General features: G+C 59.6%; 1 protein-coding gene across 1 annotated transcript; it reads right to left on the bottom strand.

Annotated features, from left to right (window-relative positions):
• Positions 1-228: 228 nt before the first annotated feature.
• On the bottom strand, positions 229-10,663 carry SHISA7 (shisa family member 7). The gene is made up of 5 exons (XM_039510263.1): positions 10,104-10,663; positions 9,361-9,515; positions 5,122-5,187; positions 4,660-4,809; positions 229-3,992 (listed from the first exon to the last, which is right to left on the bottom strand). The coding sequence occupies exons 1-5, from the start codon at positions 10,661-10,663 to the stop codon at positions 3,409-3,411; spliced, it is 1,515 nt and encodes a 504-aa protein (XP_039366197.1). The 3' UTR covers positions 229-3,408.
• Positions 10,664-16,629: the final 5,966 nt, after the last annotated feature.

The raw sequence follows: 16,629 nt of genomic DNA, 5'->3' as shown, positions 1-16,629 counted from the left end.
CAATTAGCTGGCAGCACTGAGCGCCCGCCTCTCTCACAATCAGGTGCTTGAGACGGGCACCCCAAACACCGAAGCACCCCCGCCCCAAATCACAGAAGTCTAAGAACTGACCAATGGGGCAGGCCCATCTAGCCCGGTATCCCATCTCCACCAGTGGTCTCTACAGACCTGCTTCAGAGGAAGGGACAAGACATCCCAAATACGGAATAACCCACCCAGGGGGTTGGCTTGAAATGATTTTAACTCTTGAGTTATAACCCCGGCTGAAGAGATTTGCGACAGAGAGACCGGCTGAATTGCAGTGAGTCACAGTCACCCCACAGTCCCCTAGAGAAGCTGATCCTTTGCAGGCGCCTAAGCTTTTGGCCACAGTGACATCCAGTGGTGGGGAGTTCCGCAGGCTAACCATACAGTAGTAAAGCCGCTCCTTGTATTGGTTTTTAAGCTACTGCCTCCCAGGGTTGCAGAGAGTCCCCTGACGTCAGGAGCCAGCGTGAAGAGAGGGGTTTTATTTAAGGCCGGACGTTCTGCACCAGAAGCCACGCCAAGGCCCTCGGGAGTTCCTAATGCCTTGGGGAAGAATGAGATTGTGTAGCGCCTGGGCTAAAGAGCTACGGTGGTACGTGGCCTATAAGCCACTATCTGTGGTACAGCCATGAAGGGGAGAGGGAGCCCTGCAGGATAGCCTGTGTTCCAGCTGGTTTTGATACGTTTGGAGGGAGAACTCTGCGGGGAAGACACAGATAGCGTGTATCTGGGCAGTGCCCGGAGCGACGAGGCCCCAATCTCGATGACTTTTGTGTCTGGGCAGCGCCCGGCGCAACGGGGCCCTGATCTCAGTGACTTTGTGTCTGGGCAGCGCCTGGCCTGACGGGGCTCCGCTTTCAGTGACGATATATGTGCAGCGCCCAGCACGGCAGGACCCCATCTCAGCGCCTCTGTATGGGTAGCAGCTGACCATGCCCCGTAGGCATACCGCAGTGCAGAAGAGGAGCGTGTTTTGGCATCGGACGGGAGGGATCTGAGCGCAGAGCAGGACAAAGGGATGAAAAGGTTTGAGGCTGAGACCCGTCAGAACTCTACTGGGTGATGAGATCGAAGATCCCAGGGCCTAGCAAGCGGCCCGCGAAGAAACAGAAGAGAAATAAAGAAAAAGGCATGATACGAAGACCCAGTCTCCCCGCAGCGTGGGGGTGACCCACCATCTTGGGGAGAGAAGGGTGGGGTTCGAAAGAGCTGAGGCTGTTCAAACTACATTCACGTGTGCTGGAGGGGTGGGGGCTGGCGCTCCCCAGCCCCATGGCAGTGGAGTGGGCTGGAAATCCAAAGAGCCGAAGCACTGGAAGAGAGAAACCAGAGAGCGCTATATAAAGATATGTACATGGGGGGCAGCGGTGGGATGGGATGGAAGTGGAGGTTTGACCGTACCACGGCCCACGTGATGAGCTCCCAGCCCCGGCCATGAGATCCGGGGTGAGGGGGCCGTGCGCCAGGGCCGCTGCTTGCTCCCACCCCGGCGCCGGGGGGCATCCGGCCTGCTGGAGGAGAGCAGTGATGTAATCGGAAGGCACCGTGGCGTCCTCATCGAACGGACGGGGCCGGCGGGTGTGACATCACAGGGCAGGCTGAGTCTCAAAAGGGGGGGCCGCGCCTCTGGCGGCGATAGCATCAAAAAGCAGGCCAGATCCACAGTTGTGATGTCATAAAAAAGGGGATTGGGTCCACAGCAGTGACATCATCAACAAGTGGACTGGGCCCACAGCACTGACATCATCAAAAGATAGACAAGGCCCACAGTGCTGATGTCATCAAAAAAAGGTACCAGGTCCACAGAGCTGACATCACCGAATATCAACAGGGCCGACCTTAAACATCAACAGACCCCAGTGATCTTGACATCATCCATCACCGACAAAGTCCGCAGTGCTGACATCATCAAGGGTTGTTCAGGCCTGGCAGTGCTTGATTTCCTCAACTATTGACCAGGCCAACCACTGTGACATCATCAGTAACAACGCCCAGTGAACAGGCATCGTCAATCGGCGATGGAGCCACTGGTCTGATGTCAAAACCAACAGGCTGGTGCCCAGGACACTGGCATCATCCACGGTCGACGAGGTCCACAGTGTTGAGAGCATGAAATGGCGATGATGTCATCAGACATCGACAAGGCCCACAGCACTCATGTTATCAATCACCGACAAGGTCCACAGTGTTGATGTCATGAGATGGATACGGTATTGATGGCAGAGGTTGAGAGCCCTCTTGGCATCATCAAAGGTTGACCCACAGTGTTTACATCATCACAGGTTGACAGGCTTGGTGGTACTGACATCATGACACATAGACAAGGGCCACAGTGCAGATGTCATCAAAGATGGCCAGTGCTGACATCATCATCAAAAGTCAACAGGACAGCTGGTCCTGATGGAACCAAATGTTGACACAACCACAGCACCAACGTAATCCCATATGGACAGGCCTGACTGTCCTGACATCATCAACCATCAACAGGGCCCACAGCGCTGATGTCGGTGGATGGGCCAAATGCAATTTGACATAATTGAATGTGGATGGGTCTAAAGCAATCATGACATCATCCAATGTCAACAGAGTCCGGGGGCGCTGATGTCACCCAACGTGGATGGGTTGAACACAGTCTTGCCATCATCAAACGTCAGCAAGGCCCATGGTGCTGATGTCATCCAACATGACTTTGATATCAAATGTTGACAGGGCCCATAGTGCTGATGTCACCCAACGTGGATGGGCCCCAGGCAATCTTGACATCATCAAAAGTTGAGAGGGCCCCCAGCACTGATGTCATCAGTCTTGGAGAGGCTCAACACAATCCTGACATCATCAAAAGTCGATAGAGCACTGACATCATCTAACATGGACAGAGACAAGGCAATCTTGACATCACCCAATGTTGACAGGCTCCAAGGTGCTGATGTCATCCAACGTGGATGGGTTCAACGCGACCCTGACATCATCAAAAGTTGACAGGGCCCGTGGCGCTGAGATCACCCAACATGGACGGGCCCAAGGCAATCTTGACATCATCACAAGTCAAGAGGGCCCGCAGCAGTGATGTCACCAATTGTGGACATCATCTAACATGGATGGAGACAAGGCAATCTCAACGTCACCCAACATCGACAGGGCCTCAGGGCCTGACGTCATCCAGCGTGGATGGTTCAACATGACCCTGACATCATCAAAAGTTGACAGGGCCCGTGCCGCTGAGGTCATCAAAGGCGGATGCCACCAAAGCCCGGCAAAGGCCTTGAAGCCCGGCAGGCCGCCCGGTCCAAGAAAGAAGACGTGAAGGACGGGGGAAGACGCAGAGGAGGAGGAGGAAGAGAGCTATGGCCTTGGAAAGTTGAGTACACCTGAGCTGGGCCCTCACACGGTGACCTCGTTCTTGCTCCCGGTGCGGAGGTGCTGGCTGGGGTGGTGCCCAGGAATGAATTGCAGCTGCTCGATGGTGCTCTGGCGGCGGGCACCGAAGCCCTGGCGCCGGTTGGCCGTGTGGTTGCTGCCCACCTCCCAGGCGGTCTGGGCAGAGTTGGCGGAGGTGGGGTGGGAGTTCATCTTGTGCCCCTGGTGGCGTTCGAGCAGCGGGGTGCCGGCAGCGCAGATGTTGGTCTGGGACAGGGCCTTCTGGTGGCCCAGCCGCAGCTCCTGGAAGGGCCCCGTGCCCTGGTGCAGGCGCTCGGGCGAGAGCAGAGGCTCCTGGGAGTGCAGGGCCTCGCGGGAGAGCAGCCGCTCGTGGGAGACAACCCGCTCCCGGGGGCCGGCGCAGTCGTAGGGGTTGGGGCGGTAGCCGTCCGAGAGGATGTGTTCCTGGGACATCACCCGTCGCGGGTGCTGGGCCGCCTCCCCGTAGTGCTCGTAGTTCATCTTCATGGCGTGCAGGGGCAGCGTGCCCCGCGTCAGCTCGGCCAGGTGCCGCCGCTTCAGGTACAGCTCGTCCATGTCCTTCTCCGCTGGAGGGGGGGCAAAGGCAGCAGGGGGAGGGGGATGGGAGAGGAAAAGGCAGGAGGGGAGGGGCAGAGAGGATGGGTGGGGTAAAGGCAGCAGGGGAGGGCCGGGGGGATGGGAGGGGCAAAGGCAGGAGGGGCGGAGCAGGGGGATGGGAGGGGCAAAGGCAGGAGGGGAGGAGAAAAGGCAGCAGGGGAGGGGAAATAGGGATGGGAGGGGCAAAGACAGGAGGGGCGGGGCAAAGGCAGAAGGGGAGGGGCAGGGGGATGGGAGGAGCAAGGGCAGAAGGGGCGGGGCAAAGGCAGGAGGGGAGGGGCAGAGGGGATGGGAGATAACGGACAATGTGACCAACTCTCCTTTGCACACTCACAGGCTCCATGGACGGACCGGGCCACTCTGAGTGAATTCATTTCACCCGCAGGCTGCCAGTCAGTCCTGGGAACAGACGGTGCCCCCTAGAGGGGAGAAGCTCCCTGCCCCATTCCCCGCCCCACCTGAGCCAGCCAATTCCCGCCCTGGGGCCGGATGGGAGCTGACGCCCCCTAGAGGGGAAAGGCCCCAGGCCCCATTCTCCCCCAAGCCAGCTCTGGCCCCTGGGCAAGTCCCCAGGGGCTGGTGGCAGCGGTGGGGTCGGGCTGTGAACGCCCCCTAGTGGCAGGGCCCCTGACTCACCCAGCCTCTTGAGCGAGGAGTAGCGGCTGAGCTCCGACTTGATGGCCGACTCGTAGGATGGGGGCAGGTGCGAGAGGTTGTGGAAGGAGCGGGAGCAGGTGAGTGAGTTGTACTTCAGGCCCGACGTGGGGGTGTGATGCACTCGCCAGTCTGGGGGCAAAAGAGAGGGGAGGAGGGAATAGGGAGTGTGGGGAGAGAAGTCAGGAGGGAGGGGGAGGGGACAGGTAGAGGGAGGGGTTTGGGGGAGGGGAAGAGGGAGTGTGGGGAGGGGGGTCAGGAGGGAGAGGGCCAGGAAGAGGGGATTGGGGGAGGGGCAAAGAGAGATTAAATCTCTTGGCCATTTCTTCCCCGCCCCACTCCCTTTCCCGGCGGGAGAATTCTGATTCCGTGGGGCAGCTCGGGTGAGAAAACGGGGCCCCCTCCCCCTGGGCCCTGAGCCCCCCACCCCGGCCCGTCACCTACCCAGCGTGGCGGCGTGGTGCTTCGGGCTGCTCACGTTGAGGTGCACGTAGTTGTGGTGCATGTTGTCTGCAAGGCAAAGCTGGGTTATTAGTCTGGGGGCAAAACCCCCCCAAAACCTCATCACCAAACCCCAGCCCCTTAAAGGTAATGTGCAAGGTCACACACTTCTGGCCCAGGTCCACTTGATGGTCTTTTCTGTCTGGTGACAAAAAAAACCCCTAGCCCCTTAAAGGTAATGAACGAGGTCAGACACTCTGGGGACAAAACCCCACAACCCCTTAAAGGTAATGCGCAAGGTGAGACTGCTGTGTCCAACTGATGTTATTTTCTGTCTGGGGACAAATATCGACGCCCCCTTGAGGTAATGTATGAGCTCAGACACCTCTGGGTCCGCCTGATGGTATTTTCTGTCTGGGGACAAAAAAACCCAACCCCTTAAAGGTAATGTGTGAGGGCAGACACTTCTGGGGTGAGTGGGAATGTGGGGTGCAGGGGATGGATCAGGGGATGTGGAGGTGCAGGGGATGGATGGATGGATGGTGGGGTCGGGGCGATGTGGGGGTGCAGGGGAGGGATGGATGGAGGGATTGGGGGATTTGGGGGTGCAGGGGAATAATGGAGGAAGGAAGTGGGGAGATGTGGGGGTGCAGGGGATGGATGGATGGAGGGATTGGTGGATGTGGGGGTGCAGGGGATGGAGGGATTGGGGGTGCAGGGGAGGGAGGGATGGAGGGATAGGGGGATTTGGGGGTGCAGGGTAATAATGGAGGGAGGGAGTGGGGTGATGTGGGAATGGAGGGGAGGGATGGATGGAGGGAGGGTCGGGGTGATGTGGGGTGGCTGGGGTGGGATAGATGAAGGGATCGTGGGGTTGTTGGGGTGCAGGGGACAGAGGGATGGAGGGATCAGGGGTATATGGGAGTGCAAAGGAGGGATGGATGGGGGATGTGGGGGTGCAGGGGATGGAGGGATCAGGGGGATGTGGGAGTGCAGGGGAGGGATGGATGGGGGATGTGGGGGTGCAGGGATGGAGGGATTGCGGGAGTGCAGGGGAATAACAGAGGGAGGGAGCGAGGAGATGTGCGGGTGCAGGGGATGGATGGAGGGATTGGGGGGACCTGGGGTGCAGGGGGAAGGATGGATTGATGGAGGGATCGGGAGATCTGGGGGTACAGGGGGAGGAGGGATGGATGGAGAGATTGGGGGGATATGAGGGTGCAGAGGAGGGTTGGACGGATACTCTCTGGAGCAGTGCAATGAAGAAACCTGCCATTCCCCAAACAGCCACTGGGTGTCTCCCTGGGCCCGCCTAAAGCTGCCCAACTTCCAGGGCGCACCCCAGCCGGAGCCAGGACGCCTGGGTTCTCTCCCTGGCTCAGGGAGGGGCGGGCGGGGAGGGGGGGCTAGTAGTTAGAGCCAGGGGGCGCTGGGAGCCAGGACTCCTGGGTTCTCTCCCGGCTCTGGGAGGGGAGTGTGGAATGGTAGGGAAGGCTTAGGGCTGGCATTACAGGCAGGGGGCCACAAATGGGAAATTTGCCCCCCAAAAAATATTCAATGGGCCCCAATCCCTAGGCGCGGGCGATGGGGTTGAGGCTGGGGCTCTGGGCGAATGGACCTCCAGTGCCCTCAAAACACCCACGTGGCCCCCCACTGACGAGACCCCGGAGCCGACCCTGGAAAATGAATCCACCCCCCATGAACAGTGAGCAGTTCTAGTCCCCTGGCCTGCTCCGCGCTCGGAGCTGCAGCCTCTGAAGTCCCAGCTGCAGGGACCTGCCTCAGTTTCCCCCCTGCGCAATGGGGACGACAGCCCGGCCTCCCTGGGTGTGTCAGGAGAAGAGCGGGAGGCAGGGCTGCCCAGAGGATTCAGGGGGCCTGGGGTAAAGCAATTTTGGGGGCCCCTTCCATAAAAACAAAAGTTGTAATACTATAGAATGCTGTATTCTCATGGGGGCCCCTGCGGGGCCCGGGGCAAATTGCCCCACTTGACCCCGCCAGGCAGCCCTGTCGGGAGGAGCCCAGACGTTACGGAGAAGTGGCTCAGTTCATGACCAGGGGTGTCTCCATCCCCTCCCGACAGATGGAAATACCTGGCCCTGTGCCAAGCAGAACAAGGGCTGCATCGCCTCCCAAATGCAGCCACTTCTGGGGTGCAGCCACCATGTCACGGCAGCACAAGGCACCCGCTTGGGCCAGCGAGCGAAGGGGGATCACGCACCCCACAGGAGGCGATGTGGAGCAGCAGGATGGAGTTAAACTTACAGCCCACCCTGACCCCTGCTAATGTCCCCCTGGCCTGCCCCCCAGCTGCTGGGACCCCTCCCCAATCTGCCCCCACATGCACTCCCCTCACCCCTCCCAGCTGCTGGGACCCATCCCCAATTTCTCTGCTCCCCCCACCCCCTGCTTTAGATCCCCTCTCCCAAGACTCCATAATCCCCCTTTAACAGAACATGCCTCAAGGAGGATTTCTGATCCCCTGGGGAGGGGGGGAGGGAATGACTCAGCCACCGCCCCCCCGCCCCAGCCCCGCCATGAATGCTCAGCCACAGACACCCCGCGACAGCTAGCACCGGTTGCCATGGCAAACCGCGATCTCCCACCATGCCTGTGCGGTAATGCCTGCGCCTGGGCCCAGAAACCACAGGCTCCCAAGTACCATTGCCCAAAGCTTCGCTTGGGGCTGGGAATGGGGCCTGGGGCCTTTCCCCTCTAGGGGGTGCCGACCCCAATCCAGCCAGTCCCAGGCCTGTTTAACAGCCCCGGGTGTGACCTGAGTTTGTTCGGTCTCAGCAAGCCGACCCCCCGGGAGGCCCTGGCGGAGGGAGAGGGCGGCCTGACCAATCCATGGACAATGCGCCCCCCTCTCCCCACAGGGGGTTCCATCGGGAAATGGGGCCCCTTGGGGGAGGGTTGAGCATCTGGGAGGGGCTGTACTGACTATGGAGCCGACTAATCCACCCATCCCTTGTCATCCCCAGATCTAACCCCCTAGGGCCGGCCCCATAGTCTGCCCTGCCGCACACCCCCACCCCCCTGCCTGCCCCGCGGATCAGCCCCATGGGTTCATCTGCCCTGATACCCAGCTTCCTTGTGGGCTGCTCAGACAAATACCCCCACGCCCACCTGCCCAGCTGGCAGAGGATTGTGGGACACGTATCCCCTCAGCCCCCCTTGGCATGGCCTGTGTTCCCCGTGGGAGGCAGGAGAGCAGGGGAGGCACTCAGTGGGTTAACAGCCTGTGGGGCAGGGGATGCACCAAGGTCAGTGGGTGCCAGGGACCCCCCAAGGATGTCCAAGCCCCTGGCACAGACCCCACCCACCCCGACACTGCTCAGTGTCCTTGGAAGAGAAACTGCTGGTGCTGGAGCAGCTGGAGGTGGGGGGTGGGAACTGGGCTGCTGGGGGGCAGGAGGGGGTGGGCAGCAATATGGGGGATACCCCAGACACACACCCAGTGCACGCCCCTAATGCGGGCACACACACAGTACATACGGCTGTGGGGAGACAGCGCCCTGCCCCCTCCCTGCAGCCCAGCGCCCCCTACCAAGCCCCCCATCCCTTCCCTGCAGCCCAGCGCCCCCTGCCAATCCCCCCGCCCTGCCCACTGCTGCCCAGCGTCCCCTGCTGAGCCTCCTGCCCCCTCCCTGCAGCCCAGCACCCCCTACCAAGCCCCCCGTCCCCTCCCTGCAGCCCAGCACCCCCTGCCGAGCCCCCTGCCAGCTCCCTGCAGCCCAGCGCCCCCTGCTGAGCCCCCCTCCCCAACCCCTGCCATCCAGCACCCCCACTGAGCCCCCACCCCACTTCCTGCAGCCCAGCACCCCTGCCGAGCCCCAATCCTGTTCCCTGCAGCCCAGCACCCCTGCCGAGCCCCTGCCAGCTCCCTGCAGCCCAGCGCCCCTGCTGAGCCCCCTCCCCAACCCCTGCCATCCAGCACCCCCACTGAGCCCCCACCCCGCTTCCTGCAGCCCAGCACCCCTGCCGAGCCCCAATCCTGCTCCCTGCAGCCCAGCGCCCCTGCTGAGCCCCCTCCCCAACCCCTGCCATCCAGCACCCCCCACGGAGCCCCCCACCCCACTTCCTGCAGCCCAGCACCCCCTGCCGAGCCCCAATCCTGCTCCCTGCAGCCCAGCGCCCCCTGCTGAGCTCCCCTCCCCAACCCCTGCCATCCAGCACCCCCCCCTGAGCCCCCCCACCCCGCTCCCTGCAGCCCAGCGCCCCCAGTGCCGCGGTCCCTACCGTGGTTGCTCTGGCAGGGCTTGAGGGTGTTGTAAAGGTTCTTCGGGGGCCGGGCCGGGCCGTTGTCCTGGGAAGCTGAGTTGAGGGTGGTGCTATTGCTGCGCTCGGAGCGCGAGCTGGTCCCAGCCTGGTGCCTGAGAATGTCGACAAGAGCCCTGGGGGGGCGGGGGGGGGCAGCGCCCCTTAGACACCCCCAAGTAACACGGCCCCCAGCCAGGGCACCATCCCCCTCCCCACCTCTGGGGCTGCCCCGGCTTGCGCCTCCCGGCCTCACCACTAGGGGGCTCTGGGCCCAGACAGACCCTGGGGCTGCCCCGCCTGGCCTCACCACTAGGGGGCTCTGGGCCCTGGGGCTGCCCCGCCCGGCATCACCACACACTGTCCCATCTGCCCCCCTCCCCACTGCCATGCCCCACACCCAGCCCCTTCACACCTCCCCATGGCCCACACCTCTCCCCCCAGCTGCACTCCCATCCCTCTGGCCTCCACCTCTCCCCTGGACCCCCCCACCCTGATCCCTTCCCCTCTCCTCCTCTCTCCCAGCCATGGCCCCCAACTCCCCCCTGCTTCCCCCCACCCCAACTCCCCTTGCCTCTCTACTCCCCCCCCCATTAACCCCTGCACTCCCCTCCCCTCCCCCCCTCCTCCTCCCAGCCGTGGCCCCCTCCCCTGGCTCCCAACTCCCCTGCCTCTCCCCTCCCCTCCCCCTTTTCCCTAGGGTCCCCGACTCTCCCCCCCCTCACCTGGGCATGTTGATCTCCCGCCCCTGGGGCCGGCGGGAAGCCTTGCCGAAGGCCACCTTGATGCCCAGGCCCACGGCCAGGGTGAAGCTGATGACGCCGCAGACCACGTAGACGGTGCTGTTGCTCTGCTGGCGGGCGGCCTCGGAGCCCCCTGGCCCCCGGCCCCCGGGCCCAGCCGTGCTGCTGGCCTGTGTGTGGGCCCAGAAGGGGGTCTCCACGTTGGTGCAGCGGCCCTGCTCCAGCCGCATGGCCCGGTGCTCGCAGCAGAAGCGGTAGTGGCACGTGCCGCAACAGAAGCGGTAGCCGCCCGTGGTGCAGTTGAAGGCCGCGTCGTACTGGCCCATGACGTCGTAGTAGCCCTGGCACGTCTCGGCCGCCCGGCCCCCCCAGGCCCCCGCCCCCGTGCCGTTGACCCCCGCCAGCCGCTTGAGGTGAGCCAGCAGGCTGGGCAGCGCCCGGCTGTGGTTGGCCGGACGAGGGGCCTGGAGGACCGCCAGGGCCGGCTGGCAGCTCAGCGCCTCCAGGGCAGCGCAGAGGAGGACAGTCAGCAGGTGGTACATGGTGTGCGGGGAGAGGGGGGCAAATGGGGGCAGGGAGAAGCCCTGGGTTGGGGGGGTGAGGAGGGTGTGGAGGGGCCCCAGAAGAAGCTGGGGTGTATGTGGGGGCACGGGGTGGGGAGATGGGAGCTGCACCGGGAGTTGGCACCGGATGGGGGGGTATGGTGGGTCCCGTGAGACAGCCCTGGGTAGGGGGAATGGAGGGGCTCAGCAGATGGCACTGGGTGGCGGGGGGGGGGCACAGAAGGGTCCCCTGACACGGCGCAGAGTTGCGGAGGGAGGTCAGGGCATCTGGGCCCCGTTAGATGGTTCCTTCTTGTGGTTATAAAAAATGGATCAATCCGTATAAAAGAATCCAAGAGAGAAATCTGCGGAGAGACAGAGAGAGAGAGATGGGGGCGTCAGCAACTATCGCTCCCTGACCCCAACTAGCTCAACCTCATCCTCACTCCTGCGACAGGCTGTTTTCCCCAGAGGCCCGGCTTCCGGATGCATGAGCTGTGGCAAATCTGTTCCCCAGAGCCCAGCGGGGGCAGATCGGGGGGATGGCCAGAGCGTTGCCCGGACACAGTCACTGAGAACGGGGCCCCGTCGGGCCAGGCGCTGCCCAGACACAGAGTCACCGAGATCGGGGCCCCGTCACGCCAGGCGCTGCCCTGACACAGAGTCACCGAGATCGGGGCCCTGTTTAGGGTGACCAGACGTCCCGATTTTATAGGGACAGTCCCGATATTTGGGGCTTTTTCTTATCTAGGCTCCTTTTAGCCCCCACTCCCTGTCCCGATTTTTCACAGTTGCTGTCTGGTCAGCCTAGCCGTGTGGCGCCAGGCACTGCCCAGGCACAGAGTCATTGGGATCGGGGCCCCATCGCACCCAGCACTATGACACCCCTGCATCCCCTCTGCCATATTATAGCCCCGGGAACCCCAGATCTGAGACACCCCTGCGTCCTGGTGTCTGATTCTTTAGTGGTTATTGATTATTATTGATTTCCAATGAATTACTAGTTTAAAGAGCTGGGGGATTGTAGGGGTTTAGTCCCAGCAACAGGCACAACAAAATCAAGGGGATTGAGGCTGGGATCCCCAAAGTGCGACATATTGAGGGGAAAGGAAAACTTAAGGCAACTTTTAGTGCACCATTTGTAAAGCCTCAGACGCTCCAAGCCACATAAAAATGGAGACGAGAGAAGGCGGATGAGGGAATATCTGTTATCGGACCAACTTCTGTTGGAGAAAGATACCAGCCGTCCAGCTCTAGAGAGCTTGTGTCTGGGTCTGGGAAAGGCGCTCAGAGTGTCCCAGCTAAATACAAGGTTGGGCAGAGAGGTTAGCATCCGTGGTGAGCGCACATTCAAAGTGATCTCCACCAACAGGAGAAACGGTCTGAAGTCAATAGGATGAAATTCAATAAGCACCCATGCAAAGCGCTCCACTCAGGAAGCACAATCAGTTACACACATACAACATGGGAAATGACGGCCTAGGAAGGAGTATGGAGGAAAGGGATCTGGGGGGTCAGGGTGGATCACAAGCTAAAGATGAGTCAACAGTGTAACGCTGCTGTTGCCAAAAAAGCGAACGTCCTTCTGGGATGTATTGGCAGGAGAGTTGTAAGCAAGACACTAGAAGTAATTCTTCTGCTCTACTCCACGCTGATTAGGCCTCAACTGGAGTAGCGTGTCCAGTTCTGGGCACCACATTTCAGGAAAGATGTGGAGAAATTGGAGAAAGTCCCAAGAAGAGCAACAAAAATGATTCAGGTCTAGAAAACATGAGCTGTGAGGGAAGATTGAAAAAAACAAACCAGGTTTGTTTAGTCTGGAGAAGAGAAAATGGAGAGGGGACCTGATAACAGTTTTCAAGTTCATAAAAGGTTGTTACAAAGAGGAGGGAGAAAATTCTCATTAACCCTTGAGGACAGGACAAGAAGCAATGGGCTTAAACTGCAGCAAGGGCGGTTTAGGTTGGACATTAGGAAAAACTTCCTAGCTGTCAGGGTGGTTAAGCACTTGGATAAATTGCCCAGGGATGTTGTGGAATCTCCATCAGCACCGCCTGCCTCAGAGATTTACGGGACAATGGACGCCCCTCGGAGAGCCGCCCGGATGCGTGGCCAAACACAGCCAGTTCACCCTCAGCCGTGACAGTTGTACATCCGACAACAAACACTTGGTCCAGACCATGGACACTCGGATGGCTTCCCTCCAGGCCGACCCTCTTCATGGGCCACCTCCCAGGAGAATTTCTGGACAAATGCACCACAAAACCAATGATGCACCTGAGCTACATCGATGATATTTTCCTCCTGTGGGCAGCTGGCCCAACCTCCCTCGTCAATTTCCACCACAGCTTCGACAACCATCCCTAGAACACACTAGCATCAACTTCCTGGGCACCACGGTCCTCTTCAACTCTGGAACCCGACAGCCAACCATATACAAGAGACCCACGGATCCCCCCAGCTACCATCACAGAACCACTCACCACCCCAAACACACCAAGGGGTCAGTTATCTACAGCCAGGCACTCCGATACTGCTGAATACGCTCCGAGAAGGAAGGCCGGGATATTCACCTTAACACGCTGAAAACCGCCATCCCCACACAAGGACACTTGGCCAGAAAAGTCGATCGCACCATGGAACGGGTGAGCCAAATACCCCGAGGGAACCTGCTTCAATACAGAAATAAAACCTCCCCCAGCTGCACACGCCTAGGTAAGAACATAAGCACGGCCAGACTAGGTCAGACCAAAGGTCCATCTAGCCTAGTATCCTGTCTGCCGACAGTGGCCAACGCCAGCCAGGTGGCAATTAGAGGCTAGGGACACCATCCCTGCCCATCCTGGCTAATAGCCACTGATGGACCTGTCCTCCATGAACTTATCTAGTTCTTTTTTGAACCCTGTTATACTCTTGGCCTTCACAACATCTTCCGGCAAAGAGTTCCACAGGTTGACTGTGCACTGGGTGAAGAAATACTTTGTTTGTTTTAAACCTGCTGCCTATTAAACTAACACCCCACAACTACAACCCATACTCAATGGGGACCCCATCCTGAGAAAAATCTTTTCTGAACCTCCTCTTCTGGCCTTCCAACAACCCACCAAGCTTTCCAAGCTTAGCAGCAGAAGCAAGCTCCCCACAGACCAGGACCCACCAACTCAAAGCAGCACCAGGCCTGGCCAGAACAACCGATGCAAAACCAGCAGCCATATCTCAACCACTACAGTGATCAACACCTTTCAAGATCCAAGGGTCTTACACATGCCTGTCACAAAACATGGTGTCCCCCATCCAGTGGACCAAATACCCCAGTCACAGCAACGTGGGTGAAGCCAAGCAATCCAATGCTTCACTCAGAAATTGCCTTGGCAAGGAATTGATACCGATGATCTTAAGTGAAGATGGGTAATAGACTAACCTGTCGCAGAAGGACACCCCAACATCACTAGGGTGAGTAAGTTAGAGATGGGCATTTGTATGAATATCCACAGCACCCGTCCGGCCCAGACCGCCACGTAAGGGGGAGATCCAGACTATCAGACTCGTCTGCCATGCCAGGGACGGAGTAGGATGCCCATCTGTTTCGCTACCACCAGCTCCCCAAGAAAGGGTGTGAGTCTATGCACAGAACAGTACCAAATAGCAGCGTAATAGTCTATTACTGCAACATTTTACTAGATAGGGCTGTTGCAGCCATGTTGGTCCCAGGATATTTGAGAGACAAGGCGGGTCTGGTCATATCGTTCACCGGACCGGCTTCTGACGGGGAGAAAGACGTACTGCCCAGAGCTCTTCTCCCAGTCCAGGAAAGGCCTAGCAAAGTTTGGAATGGATGCCCCCCGCCTTGCCTTGTGAATGCGGCGGACGGGTTTCCTGGTAGGACTCAGAGGTGGGCTCCGGCATGATCGCTTTGGGAAAAGGGTTCACCCCCAGGAGACAGGGTGTTTTTCTCCTAGAGTAGCCCAATGTGGTATCAGTTCTGTGTTCCTGAGATTGGCCGGTATCATTTGGTACAGATGCCCCCCCCAAAAAAATGTTGTCAGCACCCCAAAACTCTGCATCACCATTGGGCCCCTTATGCTAAAGCTCATAGGCCTCAAATTTGACCATAAAGCCTCAAACGACAGGCCTGGGGAGTCCTTAAGTTACCGTTAAATGAAAAGCTAAGTTCCCTCTCTGGGCTACAGTCCCCTCTCCTGTATCACAGCCCCAGGGTACCCCCAGATCTGAGACATCCCTGCATCCCTCTGCTGTATCACAGCCCCAGGGTATCCCAAGATCTGAGACACCCCTGTGCCCCCCGTACCTTATCACAGCCCCTGGGAACCCCCAGCTCTGAGACACCCCTGCCTGCCCTCTGCTGTATCACAGCCCTCGGGTACCACCAGATCTGATACACCGTGTCTCCCGCTGCTGTATCACAGCCCCCGGATGCCCCCAGATCTGAGACACCCCTTTGTCCCCTCTGCTGCATCAGAGCACATGGGTACCCCAATATTTGAGACCCCACTGTCATTCTCTGCTGTATCACAGCCCCTGGGAACCCCCAGCTCTGAGACACCCCCATCTCCCTCTTCTGTATCACAGTCCCCGGGTACCCCTAGATCTGAGGCACCCCTGCATCCCCTCTGCTTTAATCACAGCACACGTGAACCCCCATATCTGAGACACCCCTGTGTCCCCTCTGCTTTATCACAGCCCCCAGGAACCCCCATATCTGAGACCCCCCTGCCTCTCCTCTGCTGTATCAAACCCCCAGGTATCCCCAGATCTGAGACACCCCTTGGTCTCCCCAGATGTGAGTGTGATGAAGTGGGGGGGTTTCTTGTTTTTTCTTTGCTTTTCCCATGGTTTACATGCAGACGGGGTGGGACTCAGTTTCCCTGGGTGTTACTGGTTTAACGAGGTGAGGGGAGAGGGAGTTTGTTCTTACAGAGGACCGGAGAGGGCACTTGGGACCCCAGTCAATGGCCTGGAGAATGGATACCCCAGTGACTGGTGACCGAGAGGCCCAGCTCAGGAGTCACAGCTGGTTCTGGCCAGTGGGAGGACAATGGGCTGTGAAGAGAGGACCCCGGTGACCTGACCAGCCGGTTCCAGCCAGAGGGGCCAGAGGACAGAAGAGGGGAGACCAGGCCCAGGTGACCCTGTTTACCTGGATCGAAGACAAAGGACAGAGGCGGGACTTGGGGGAAGTGATATCAGATGCCCAGCTGGGAAGCAGGGGGGCTCTGGGCTGGAGACGGGGAGCAGGCAGAGCCCACCTGGCTGCAGGGGAGACTGGGATGTGCTGGGCTGAGGGAGGCCAGGCCTGAGGCCCTGAGAGTTTCCTGTGCTGGGTTCAATGCTCAATAAACCCTCCTGTTTTACGCTGGCTGAGAGTCGCTCCGGGCTAGAGCAGTGGTCTCCAAACTTTTTTGATCGCGCACCCCTCTCAGTAAAAATATTTGAGCACGGCCTCCCTGCCGTGCCGGCTCTACCATTTTTGCCAAAGCAAAAAAAAAAAAAGCGCTCTTCCTGCTGCGCACCCCCAAGGATCCTCTTGTGCACCCCCTGGGGTGCACGCACCCCACTTTGGAGGCCACTGGTCTAGATAACAGGTTGCATTATTCCCTCTGGGAGTGGAGGCCCCGGAGGTCCAGAGCGTGTGGACTCCCTGAGGGGGCCCATGGCAGAGACAGACCCACTAAGGCTCAGAGAGGTGCAGCTCCAGGAGGTGGAGGGGCTTAACCCCCGAGAGACAGTGGACCCCCGAGAAGGGCTGTCACTCTGAAAGGGGCACCCCCCCACGGACCGCATGGGGCCACGAGTCAGCACGACTTGAGAGTCCGTGACAATATGAGACACCCCTGCCTCCCCTCTGCTGCATCACAACTCCTAGGAACCCCCAAATCTGAGAAACCCCTGTGTCCACTCTGCTGTATCATAGAGCCCAGGTACCCCCTGATCTCAGACACCCCTGC

This window comes from Mauremys reevesii, linkage group 22 (genome assembly GCF_016161935.1).
Source record: "Mauremys reevesii isolate NIE-2019 linkage group 22, ASM1616193v1, whole genome shotgun sequence".
Lineage (NCBI taxonomy): Eukaryota > Metazoa > Chordata > Testudines > Geoemydidae > Mauremys > Mauremys reevesii.
This window is presented reverse-complemented; position numbering and strand designations above follow the sequence as displayed.